Here is a 13,752-nt window from a genome sequence, read left to right on the forward strand (position 1 = left end):
TATATTTTTTTGCTTTGTTTCAGTCACTGTATCTTTGTATAACATTGCATATCAGTACTTAGTAGTCCTGCAAAGTAGTCTTTATTATTTAACCTGTCCCCCTATTGATGAGTATTTTGATTATTATTAATATGTTACTATAATACTATAATAAATAATTCTATAATGAATAGACTTGTATGTACATTATGTTTTGCAAGTATACCCCTAGGATAAATTCCTAGAAATGGACTTGGTAGATCAAAGGTATATGTCTGAGAGCTATATGTATTAGCTTTTCTATAAATTTTGTCCTTTTTTTTCCCTATTGGCTTGATACTCTTTTTCTTACTGTTTTGTATTGGATTTTGGTCTTTTTCTCATTGATTCTTAGATGCTCTCTAGCTATTATGGGCTTGACTTTTTGTCTGTGTGGTTATTGCTATTATTTTTACAGTTTGCTCTCTGTCTTGTCACTTATGTTTCTTTTTTTAACTATATAGAATTATTTTTTTTCTTTTTTAGTTACAAATTTATCAGAGGTGTGAGTATGTGTGTGTCTGGCCTTTGGCTTTTTTGTGTTTTTAATTTTTTTAAGTTTATTTATTTATTTTGAGAGAGAGATATAAAGCAGAGGAGGGGCAGAGCGAGAGGGATGGAGAGAGAATCCCAAGCAGGCTCTACACCATCAGCACAGAGCCTGATGCACGACTCAAACCCACGAACCGTGAGATCATTACCTAAACCTTACCCAACTGAGCCACCCAGGTGCCCCTGGCTTTTGGCTTTTGACTTAGAAGGGTCTCTTTCATGCCAAGATTATTGAAAAATTCTAATTTTTCTAGTTCTTTTATTGTGTCTAAACTTATTCCAACTGATTTTACTGTAAGGACTAGAAGAGAAATTCTTATTCTTTTTTCTGATGTATTTAATCAGTTATTACAAGACATTTATTAAATAATCTGTATTTTCCCCAGTGATACTAGGTTATCTTTACTGAGTTTCCACTTGACCTGTCCTACTCTGTTGTCTGTGTATGATCTATGTATCTATCGATTCATGTACCAAATATTATAGTTTTAATTCTCTTAACTCTGTAATATGTTTAAATTTATGTTATTACTGTCTTTCAAACTTTAATTGCCATTGCCTGTATTCTTGCTTTAAAAATGTTTTCTTGTACACATGTAACCTGAATTTAAGAAATTCTTTATTGTAGTTGCGGATAAATGGTGAGAAATTAGAAGAACTGTTATCTGAAAGAGCTGTACAATTTCGGGCCATTCAACGCCGACTATTAACAAGGTTCAAAGATAAAACACCTGCCCCCCTCCAACACCTGGACACCTTGCTAGATGGAACTTACAAGCAGGTAAGTGTGATATCAATTACAGTTTTTCACTACTGGATATAATTTTTTTCTTTCACCCTAGAGTCATGTACTAGAATAGCAATAAAAGGTATTTCTTCTCTATGTACTATGGAGCAACAGATAGCACACAAGCTTTAAAATCCGAAAACCCTAGGTTTATAGTCAACCTTTGGGACTTTCAAACTATGTAATCTTGAGTAAGTTCCATAAGACCCATCATTTTCCACATTTTACTTTCCAGACTTATGAAGATTTTTGATCGCTTATGTGAAGCAGCCATCACAATGCCAGGTGCATAGTATGTGCTTGGTAGATAGCAGCTGTTAATGCTCAGTGTTATTGTTAGACAATTCTTGGTGCATTTCATGATTATCACCATAGTTCATTAATTGTCCTACTGGCTTACACTTCCAGTATTATGTCAGTTGATGTTTTGAAATGGCATTCTTAAACAGCTCTTTGTTCTAGTTCAGAAAGATCTTTTTCTTCTTCTTCCTGATTCTTTTTTTCCATCTGATTTACCTTTTGCATGGCTAGGGTGATCTGACTCTCATTCTTATAGTATTATGTCACCAATAGCTGTTCAAAATTATCATCTCTGGGTTAAAGTCATAATTTAAAAAATTTTAATTTTATGGGTAAGACCTCTGCCAGTTCCACTGTAACAAATTCAGCTTTGAATGACTAAAAATACCTTCTTATGTTTCTATACAATATCACTAATGTGTTTCAAAGTCAGTGTTGGTAGTATGAATATTCTGTTGATATTTTAATTGAATTTTTTATTGAGATAGTTATATATTTACTTGCCGTTTAACAAAAAATACAGATAGGTCTCATGTATCCTTTACCCACTTTCCTGAAGTGGTAATATTTTACAAACCTACAGTATAATATCACAATCAGGATATTGGCATTTCTAAAATCCATGGATTTTATTCAGAATTCCATAATTTTACTTGTACTAGTTTGTGGGGGGAGGTGTGTTTTAAGTTCTATACAGTTTTATCACAGGTTCATGTATCCGCCACCACATTCAAGATATTGAACAGCTCCATCACCACAAAATTCTCTCATGTTGCCCTTTACTACCATCTCCTCATTGCCTTCTACTATATTCTGTTTTTTTAAATTTTATTAAATATAATTTATTGTCAAATTGGTTTCCATACAACACCTAGTGCTCATCCCAACAGGTGCCCTCCTCAGTACCCATCACCGCCCCCCCCCCCCCCCCCCACCCTCCATCAACCCTCAGTTTGTTCTCAGCTTTTAGGAGTCTCTTATGTTTTGGCTCCCTCCCTCTCTAACCTTTTTTTTTTTTTTTTTCCCTTTCCCTCCCCCATGGACTTCTGTCAAGTTTCTCAGGATCCACATAAGAGTGAACACATATGGTATCTGTCTTTCTCTGTATGACTTATTTCACTTAGCGTAACACTCTCCAGTTCCATCCACGTTGGTACAAAAGGCCAGATTTCATTCTTTCTCATTGCCACGTAGTACTCCATTGTGTATATAAACCACAATTTCTTTATCCATTCATCAGTTGAAGGACATCTTTCCATAATTTGGCTGTTGTTGAGAGTGCTGCTATAAACATTGGGGTACATGTGCCCCTATGCATCAGCACTCCTGTAGCCCTTACCATATTCTGTTGACCTTGAAAGGACAAATCAGATATTTTTTCCAGTTAGAGGAAAGAATAGCTTACTACTATTGATAAAATAGTTGTTTTTTGAAATGTTCATGGTTATGTGAAAATTAGAAGCAATTTGAGGGGACAGTCAGTAGTAGCAGTAGGGTATTAGAACACTGGGCTTTGAGTGCAAAGATCCCAGTTCTGTGGCTTTTGGCAGTTTCCCTTTCAGATCTTCAGTTTCTTTCCATAAAATGGAGTAAATACCATGTTGTTACAAAGAGTCTTTATTGGGAATACACGTGGAAATGCTTGGTAAATTGTTCTACAAATCTTGCCGGCCAGTTTCCTTTGTGCTGGAGCCATTCTGTGACTCCTGAGTGAGTAGGCACTAACGCTGCTCTTTCTGTTCCACACTTCTTTTCTTCCTTAAGTATGCTTTTCATTTTGGTTTGTTTTTCATTTTCTTTCTTTTTTTCCTCCTCTTCCTTCATGTCTCTTTGGTGACTTAATCTGTCTCATTCTTAGGCCATACCTGCTGTGCTTGGGGCTAAAGATAAGCTGCCTCTTGTCTTTAATGATACTGATTTTGTGGACACAATGGTAGAGGGGTTTTTAAAGGAATTTGATGAGGATGCTTGATTTAATACTTTCCCTGTTTTCTATATAGCAAGACTTCCTTTGTCTTTTATATGTTTAAAGTGCTAAGCTTTTTTTGGTTTTGGTTTTTTTTTTGTTGTTGTTGTTATTTGTTTGTTTTTGCTTAGTCTTAAGGTTGGGTTTTTTTTTCCATGATTTGTAATATTGTAGACAAAATGATCAAAACCATAGGTTTTTGCTTGAATCTATAGTTTTAATTCATTTTAGATTAGATTAATTCATTTAATTATTTTTAGATTAAAAAAGAGAATGAACAAGCTTTTGAAAGATGAATACTATAAGGAATTTCACTTAGTTTTAATGTAACTTCCTACTCAATTTTATTATATATTCATATTAAATTATAGTGAGAAGTTGATTGTTCTCTATTTTAACTCCCTTCAGTTAACTTTTAATCATGTAGTTAATACATGAATATAATTTCCTGAAGAGAAGTATAAGATAATACATAGTGCTAAATTCTTTATCATGGCTCTTTATCATGGCTCTTTATCATCTTCTCAAAAATGTAATCACTTTTATGTTTTTGTCTTTCTAGACCTTTCTTTTTTTTTTTACATTCAGAAATGAAGTACTGTTTTGTGAGGCTAAAGTAATCCATAAATAACATCATGCTGTATGTATACTTCTCTTTTCTCTTTTTCTTTTAACAGTATGTATTAGAACTCTTTCCATATTGATGTATAGATCTACTTCTCTATGTGTTATGTAGTATGTAGATATTCTGTAGTAGGGACAAACTACAGTTTATTAAAGAAGAGATCTTAATAGTAGTTTTTTTTTTTTTATTTAATTTTTTTCAACGTTTATTTATTTTTGGGACAGAGAGACACAGAGCATGAACGGGGGAGGGGCAGAGAGAGAGGGAGACACAGAATCGGAAACAGGCTCCAGGCTCCGAGCCATCAGCCCAGAGCCTGACGCGGGGCTCGAACTCACGGACCGCGAGATCGTGACCTGGCTGAAGTCGGACCCTTAACCGACTGCGCCACCCAGGCGCCCCTTAATAGTAGTTTTAATGTTGAGCCTAACAGTGAGAAAAAGTCCGTTTTAAACAAGTCTACTGTGACCAAACAGGGATATAACATAATTCACTATCACATACCTTCCGTACCTAGTGTGGATTTTTCTTATCTTTATACTTTGCCTGGATAGGGGGCATGATTTAATTGGCAGATTAGCCAAACCCATGAAATAATGAGCCATGTTAGAATGTGATCTTACTTTCCATAGCATGACTGTCAGTAGATTTTTAGCGAGTTTTCCTGGAGTGCCTGGGTGGTTCAGTCAGTTGAGCATCCAACTTCAGCTCAGGTCATGATCACTCAGTTGGTGAGTTCAAGCCCTACATCAGTCTCGCTGCTGTCATCCTGTCAGCACAGAGCCTGCTTTGGATCCTCTGCCCCTCCCCTGCTTGCAGTCTCTCTCTCTCTGAAAATAAATAAATAAAAATAAATTAAAAAAATTTTTTCCTAATATGGCAGTTTAAAATTAGATCTGTTGCCTATATAGAATCCTAGTTTTCTTATGTGCTGGGAGCATTTAATTTTTTTGTTAGTCCTTTTGTGGATCTTAGTGCCACTTTAGTTTGATCGGGGTCAGTAAGAGAAGCACTCTGAGGCATCCAGTTAAAGATTTACATTTTATTCCATTTGTCATCATGTATTTGGAATGCTGTATTGTCAGCATTTAATGAATGGTGATCACTGGCTCATGTGAAAATAGAAGCAGAAGCCCGTGTCCTCCTAAAACTAGTGTGTAAACTCTGTGAAGGCAGGAACTATTTTTTTTTTTTTTTGCATTATTCATACCACTCTATTTTTAGGATGATACATTTCTTGCCACTTTGTAGATGCTTGATAAATATTTGCTCTGTGAAGGAATTCTTTATTGACACTAAGATAATCGCTGAAACTGTGTTTTTGATAAGGGAAGCACTACAAAGAACAGACTGGTAGATAATTCTTTGAGTTCAGGCTCATGAATCATTGGGATGGTTTATTCTAAAATCCCCAAAAGCCACTAAAGGAAACTCTCTTCTGTCTTCCTAAATAATTTAGTTGGAAGATTCAGGTAAACTGTCCCAACTTAGAAGGTTTTATAGCTGTAAATTCCTGACTGAGAAAATATTTTCTCCTCCTCCTCCTCTTCCTCCTCTTCCTCCTCCTCCTCCTCCTCCTCCTCCTCCTCCTCCTCCTCCTCCTCTTCTTCTTCTTCTTCTTCTTCTTCTTCTTCTTCTTCTTCTTCTTCTTCTTCTTCTTCTTCGTGAGTATGTGTGTGCCAAAGTAAATTTGAAAGAATTATCATTGAACTATCTCTGTGCAGGTACGACATTGTTGAGATTGAATCCTATCATATTCTAAGTGGCATAAGAATTAAGTGGGCTCTTTAAGTATAATGTATGTCCAGAAACATGAGAAGTTTGATTCTCTTCATGTCCTATTTATATAATTGTTGAGTTCTTCCTCTTGGAAGGCAATTTTTTTTCACATCCTTTGAGCAGCTAGGATAGGATATAGAAACATAGAACTAGAGGAAGTTTGGGGGTCTTATGGGTACTAGGTGGTCTAGGAACTGCTGTAGTTTCTAATAAAATTCTTAGGACAAACTGAAAGTGAAGACCGAGGTCCTTCAATGATTGAGTATTGATGAGTTGGCTGTAATATGAGTTAGTTTGCATAGTATATCCATTTATGTAAACAGTCAGTTTATCAGTTACAAAAGTAGGTAAGGCCAGGGCACACAGTATAAGATCTGTACCTTTGGTGTTTAGCAGAAAGTCCAGGAACCACTAGCTTGCACAGTGAGCCTATGAAGTAGGCCTCTGATCTTTAACCTGAGGTTTAGGTGACTGATTATGGTCCACAAGAGTCTATAAGAGAAAGCCACTGCTTCTAAGGTTGCAGGAAGACATCCAGAATTGTTTCTTTTATTTTTAAAATTTTTTTTTTCAACATTTATTTATTTTTGGGACAGAGAGAGACAGAGCATGAACGGGGAAGGGGCAGAGAGAGAGGGAGACACAGAATCGGAAACAGGCTCCAGGCTCTGAGCCATCAGCCCAGAGCCTGACGCGGGGCTCGAACTCCCGGACCGCGAGATCGTGACCTGGCTGAAGTCGGACGCTTAACCGACTGCGCCACCCAGGCGCCCCAAGAATTGTTTCTTTTAAATACATGCTGATAAATGCTCTAGGGTTTCAAGTGGCATATCTGATGTATCCTTGTGAAATGATTAAGAACTCTATGTCTAGAATTAGCTTGTTTTATGTTTCAGTTTTGTCTCTGTGACTCTAGGTCAATTACTTGAACAGACAAAGAGGAAACAAAACCATTCCTAAGCCTCAGTTTTCCCACCTGTAGAATGCTGGCTCTTTCATGGGGTTGTTATGAGGACTGAAATGTGTAAACATATAAATTGCTTAGAGTAGTGCATGGTACAGAATAAGCTGTTAACAAATGTTAACTACAACTCTAGGGAACTGTTCATCATTTTTGTTTTTCTAATAAGTTATGCCATCTCAAAAATGGCACTATTCATTTTTCAGACAAAAGAGGTTATAATAATACCTCGTCTTTCTGAAACTCTGCTATCTGGCAACTTCATAAATCTAGACCTGAGGTAAGAATCAGGAAGATCCTGTTACCTCAGGGGCATCCTCACACTCCTTTAGGTGTTGTTTGGTTCCAGAGAGGATACGAAAAGGGAAGGGGCATCAGGATCATGAAGCCAAGTAGCTGTCTTTCCTGAATGCCTGGTTTCACCTGATGTATTCCTAGAAGTAAAATAAAAAAATATTTCACACACACACACACACCTGCACGTGTACTTACACTTACGTATTGCTCTGTAGAAATGTTGTATCAGATTATAGTTCCACAAGCAGTATATGAAGATGTCTGTTTTCTAGGTATTATTGTTTGATTTTTATCATTTTTAACTGAAAAGAGAATTTGATTATTGTTTATCTTTCTTTGCTAACTAGTGAGGTTGAATATTTTTAAAATGTTAATTGGCCACTTGTATTTGTTTTCTAGTGATTTACACATGTAAGTTTTCTGTTCAATAGTCTATCAGGTAGTTCAGCTTTTTCCATGTTATTTTGTGTATATTGAAGTGGCAATCTTTTATCATACTTTTGTCATGCATAAAAAATACATGTATATGGGTTGTAATCTCTCTTCACATATAAAAAAAAGTTTTACCAATTTGTCATTTGTCTTTTATTTTCATTTATAATGTTTTTTTGACATATAAAATTTAAGAAGTATTTACATAGTAAAATTTATTCATCTTTTTCCTTTAGGTTTCTATGCCTAGGAAAGCCTTTCCCATGCCAAGACTACATGAATATCAACATATAATTTATTGTAGCATTTTTATGCTATCAATCTTTATATATACTTGTAAAATCCATCTGGAATTTATTATACAATTTAGTGGGAATCTAATCTCCCTGCCAAAAATGGTGAGTGAGTTGTCTCAGCCCGTTTATTACATAATCCATTCTTCCCCTGCTGAGCTAAAGTACTACCTGTATCATTTATTGATTTTGCTGTATAGCAAACCACGCTAAACCTTAGTGACTTAAAACAACAGTAATTCATTGTTGTTCATTTGGGCAGTTCTGTTGATCTGCCCTATGCTTGATTGTTCTTGACTGGGCTCAGTCATGTGTCCATCAGATGGTGGCTCAGCTGGAGACTGGATGTTCTGGGATGTACTTACTCACATATTTGGCAGTTCACTCACAGTTCGATGGGATCATTGTGCCACAAGTCTCTTCTGGCCTAGCAGGCTGTCCTGGGTTTATTCACATTGTGGCTACAGGTCCCAGTGTACAAGCACTCTTCAAGTCTGTGCCTGTGCCATGCCTCTAATTCCCTATAGGTTTTGTCCAACCCAGATCAAAGAGGTAAGGAAGTAGACTCTCCCTCCTTACTGGATGAGTAGAGGATTGTGGGAATTTTTATAATCTATCCTACTTTTTTTCTTTCTAACATATACTAAATTAGCAAAATGTTTTTGAAGACAGTTATTTTTCTTTCCTTAACCCTTGGACTTAGGTTTTCTATACTTTTGACTTTCAAATCTAAATTTTTATTGTCATTATGGTATTATTTATTCATAGTCAATTTTGGTCTATGAACTCTAAAGAGAATGTATAATTAATTAGGTTGTCAAGAGTTGTTAAAAGCAAACAGATCATCTGTGCTGTTTATAGGTTTGGGAGACTGCCTGAATACTTGCCTGTATGCTTAGTTATGGTCCATTGTTTGGGGGTGGAATCCACCTGTCCAGGGTGGGTTTTGTGGGCATGCAGCCTGCACAGTCACACACGACCCTTGTTTGGTTTAAAGCTCTGTGGTCACCATCTTGAAATTAATTCTTAATGCTGTTTGAAAAAGAGACCCTCTATTTTCCTTTTGCTTTGGGCCCCTCAAGTAATGTATATGGTCCTGGCCCTATTAGAATACTAATTTCTGATGAATAGAGTAAGACAACTGGGAGTTCAAATATAGAACAGAGTTCAAAGAGAAAACAGCTTTATGACCACCACTCCAAAGCCAACTGTAAGTTTCCCTGAAGTTGAAGAAAAAGGAATACAGCTCAAGGGTTTCTTTCTGGGAAAGGCATCTTGGTTAACTGATGATGAGTGATAAGGCTTTTCTGAGTATCATTTGGCAATTAGTTGTCTCTGGGCATGTTGTGAGTACCAGCCTCTTTTTAGACTTCCAGCAGTTACTGGCTCCAAGATGTGCCATCAATGAGTTTTGGTGTACAAAGGGGTCAGCCAAACCCCTTTTCTCCTCTTTTCAACTAGAAGTCATTTCCTTATCCTGTATTTTTGATTGGATAGGAACCCCACAACCTACATCTCCACATTAACATTTTACTCTTACCTTTCCTACATAGTATCTACCTTCCATCATATCACACTCCATTGAGGGCATCTACCCGGCACTCTTTCCTGAGGTCAGCCTATGGCTGAAGCAAGGAGAGGAGACTGGGGCTGTCACTCTGAGAAAAGCATCTTGTGATCCTTACATCCTCCAGTGAGTGAGGACTTTCCAGTTGACCACTACAATTTCAATAATTTATTCTAGAATTTGGAAAAAAAAGTCTTGCTTTTTGAAAAAGATTTCTCTTTTTCTTCTGGCTCTAAAGGTACAATGTTGAAAGAAAGTAACCATGTCAAGAATTTCTTTTTGTGAGCTGTTAGAAATCTAGATTTCCTCATTTGTACAATCAGAATACTGCCTGTCAATCTGAATATATTTTTGGAGGACCTAAGAAAAGAAGTAAGGGAAGGAAGGGGAATTCATGTTTACTGAGCATCTGTTGAGACTGAGGTAAATTTCATTTATTACTTCATTTAATAATCACAGTCATATTGTGAAGGTGGCATTATTGTTTCCAAGAAGGGATCCCAAGTTATGGGTAAAGAGCTTGAGACTCCAAGCAGGATTAAGCAACTTGCTCAGTGTTACACAGATATTAAGCCATCTATTCCAAAGTCCATGCTCTCGTATGTCATGTGACATGTTTAATCATTTTCATGTGGGACATAGACATCCTAGATTTTTTTTTGCAAAACCACAGTGAGATCGAAGAAACAGGAGATTCATGCAAATTATTTGCACATATTCATATTATATATCAGTGTATATTCACGATCATCCAATATCCATTGGGTATACACCTATCAGAAAGGGAGCAAAGTCTTCTGGAGAGTTCCCCAAAGTATGTATTGCATCTGAAACTTCAGTATCAGAGGAAGAGGTAGCTTTGTTAATTTATTAACTTATACTGAAATTAGATTTCTTTGCTATCAAATTCTAATGATTATTGCCTTTTGCAGAAAACCTTTGGAAAATAAGTTCTCTTTCATGTTATAAAAATTTCATGTACATTTGTTAGTCAAAGCAGGACTGATTGGTTGAATTGAAATTGAGGAGATTTAGACTTGCCCTACAGTTTGGCTTGTGTTTTGTTGCTTTTATGTGTACTGGTTTTCTCCCCCTCCCACTTGAACACTAACCCTCTGTTGTAGCAGAGGAAAAATGTTTACTAATCTAAAAGTTTGTGTCAGATGACATATGTGTGATGTAATGACTGATAGTCATTAGTGTCCTAGAAAGGCACTTGGCTGATTTTTCATTTCTGCAAAACAGAGGTTGTATTAGGCATAATTTTAAACAGAGATCCTGTGGTTTGGAGTTTGCTATTTGTTACTTTTTCTGTACTTAAGACTTCCTTCCACTTTGTTTATTTGTATGGTATTGATGTTAAAAATCATTTTAAGTCACGCAGAAGTCTAAGAGTTTTTTGGTCCATGACTTTTTAAATGAGTGTGATTTTGGCTGATAACACAAAGGAGTATGTGATGAAACGTTCAGGCTTAGTTTCCTCCTTGCCACTGGCAAGTAAAAACAATACACTGATAGATTGAGAAGGAGGTATCAGGGATATGGTGATGTTGCTGCATTTGTTTTTTTTTTTCTAACTACTTAAGAGCTGAGAAGAAGTTCTTTCTCTTATGAAGGAGATAGAGTAAACAAGTGAGAAAGGGACACAGAAATTTACAGCCATATGTTTGGGGGCAAATGGAAGTGGTAAGTTAAAAAATGGACTTTGTATGTTTTTACCCCATAATGCTACTGTTGGCTATTTACCTAAGAAAATAGTTCACGAAGGAAAAAAATATATCCTACAGGTTGGTCATTTGTAACATTAATCAGTATAAACCAGCTTTTCATGGCTAGAAAATTATTGGGTTTATTTTAGTGCTACCATTTGATATGATCTCATTTCATATCATCATTTCATTTCATTATTTAAAAAACTAGAATAATAGAAACATTTCAAATAATTGAAAAAAGCAGATTAGTATGTAGTAACCTTCAAATAATGAAATAGATGTATCTATAGTAGGTGAGTGTGCAAAGATTTAGAAGGAATGCAAAATATTGAAAATGATGTGCATTTGTTTTAGATGATTTTAAATTCTTAAGCAATTTTCCTTAATATTATGGTGACAATTTGATAAGCATGAAAATAATTTTTCACAATATGTGAATGTTCTTAATACTATTGAACTATATACCTAAAAAAAGATGATATATTTTATGTACATTCCTTGTATTTTACCACAGTTTTTAAAAATAATAGCTTTTTAAAAAATTAGATGTGATCACAAACTCCTGGTCTTCATTGGTATTTTTCTGAAGGAAATATTTTCTCTCTCCCCTATATACCCTATACACTTATTTCCTATTCTCTGAATGCTTAGAACTTCGGATTATTGTTCCATACATGAGCTAGTTTATTTCTATTCAGTCAAAAGGGAGCAATTAGATAACTGAATGGTATGCTTGAATGAATATATGAATAAGGATGAGGAGTGTCTTATTCTGACTCTGCCCTCACTAGCCCCTCAGTGAAAGTAGCGAAGTGTACAAAGCTCTTCTAAAACTATGTAAATTTTTCTTAATCTAGGTCAGAGTGCAATCTAGAATGTAATGTCCGAAGTGTGTTTGTTATAAATTTATCACTGATGTATTCAGTATATGTGTGTGGCTGTAAGATCTACTCAGACAAAAATGTAATTCAAGTCACCAATACAAGCCATGTATGTAATTTTAAGTTTTCTTGTAGCCACATTTAAAAATTCCGATGAAACAAGTGAAATTAATCTTTTTTTAAAAACTAAAAAAAGTGTTTATTTATTTTTGAGAGAGAGAGAGAGAGAGAGAGAGAGAGAAAGAGAGAGAAAGAGAGAATGGGGGAAGATCAGAGAGAAGGGGAGACACAGAATCCAAAGCAGGCTCCAATCTCTGAGCTGTCAGCACAGAGCCCGAAGCGGGGCTCAAACTCACGAACTCATGACCTGAGCTAAAGTCGACACTTAACCGACTGAGCCCCCCAGGTGCCCCTACAAGTGAAATTAATCTTGATAATGTGTTTTATTTAACCCTACATATCTAAAATATTATTTCAACATGTAATCAAACCAAATTATTGAGATATTTTGTATTTTTTTCATAGTAAATCTTCATTGCACGATTTATTTGGAGCACATTTCAAGCTCTGAATAGCCATATGTGGTCAGTGGCTACCTTAGGAGACATTACAATTCTAGCTAGGTAATTGTCAACTCATTATTTTATGTTGTTTCTTATAATGTCTCTTTTGTTATGTTTTCTCTTTCCTTTAATCCTTTTAAATTCTAGTTCATGATAAGACTATTATTAATGCAATTATTTTCACTCAGTAGATGTGAATATCAGTAGTGGGAAGTACTCTTAGATGGTTAGGGGACTATCAGGAACATTTGTTCACATAAACCATGCCTTCAGGCATTGTTGAAAAAAAAAGCATCAAATTTTGTGTGCAGAGACTTGGGTCCTAGTTTCAGCTCTTTCTGGTTCTTTGATTTGGGGCCAGCCACTTGTCTCCTCCCCTTTCATCTTTCGATCCCTGAGAACCTGTCTGAGCAGCATCCAGCATGGTGCTTATCTTCTAGTAAAATTTTTTTTTTTTTTAATTTTTATTTTAAAAAAAAAAATTTTTTTTCCAACGTTTATTTATTTTTGGGACAGAGAGAGACAGAGCATGAACAGGGGAGGGGCAGAGAGACAAGGAGACACAGAATCGGAAACAGGCTCCAGGCTCCGAGCCATCAGCCCAGAGCCTGACGCGGGGCTCGAACTCACGGACCGCGAGATCGTGACCTGGCTGAAGTCGGACGCTCAACCGACTGCGCCACCCAGGCGCCCCTCTTCTAGTAAAATTTTTAATAAATATTTATTGTATTTGCATAATGGTTAGGGCATCAGTTCAGAATTTTGGAAACAAATGGGCCTTCACAGTCGTCTAGTGCCAGCCTAGGGTGTGTTTTGGCCAGTCAGCATTTGTTTGGTGGACGCTAATGATAGTGATCTAAGTAACACAACTTTTTGAAACTGAATTAGTTTTCAAACAAGATATATAGGTGCAGAGTAGTATTATGACATTGGATTTATGCTTCCCTGGATTTACGTATATAACACTAATTGACATTAATGGGGGTTGTACATAAATCAAGGGGAAAACAGACCTATTA

At 36.1% G+C, this 13,752-nt stretch overlaps 1 protein-coding gene across 1 annotated transcript in view; it reads left to right on the plus strand.

The window, feature by feature from the left end:
• Positions 1-13,752, plus strand: part of BBS9 (Bardet-Biedl syndrome 9) — a 456,168-nt gene that overhangs the window by 248,195 nt on the left and 194,221 nt on the right. Inside the window, exon 19 of the mRNA XM_032592426.1 lies at positions 1,199-1,351. Within this exon, the coding sequence (XP_032448317.1) occupies positions 1,199-1,351 (153 nt within the window). The remainder of the gene's footprint in view (positions 1-1,198; positions 1,352-13,752) is intronic.

This window comes from Lynx canadensis, chromosome A2 (assembly GCF_007474595.2).
Source record: "Lynx canadensis isolate LIC74 chromosome A2, mLynCan4.pri.v2, whole genome shotgun sequence".
In the NCBI taxonomy this organism is placed as follows: Eukaryota; Metazoa; Chordata; class Mammalia; order Carnivora; family Felidae; genus Lynx; species Lynx canadensis.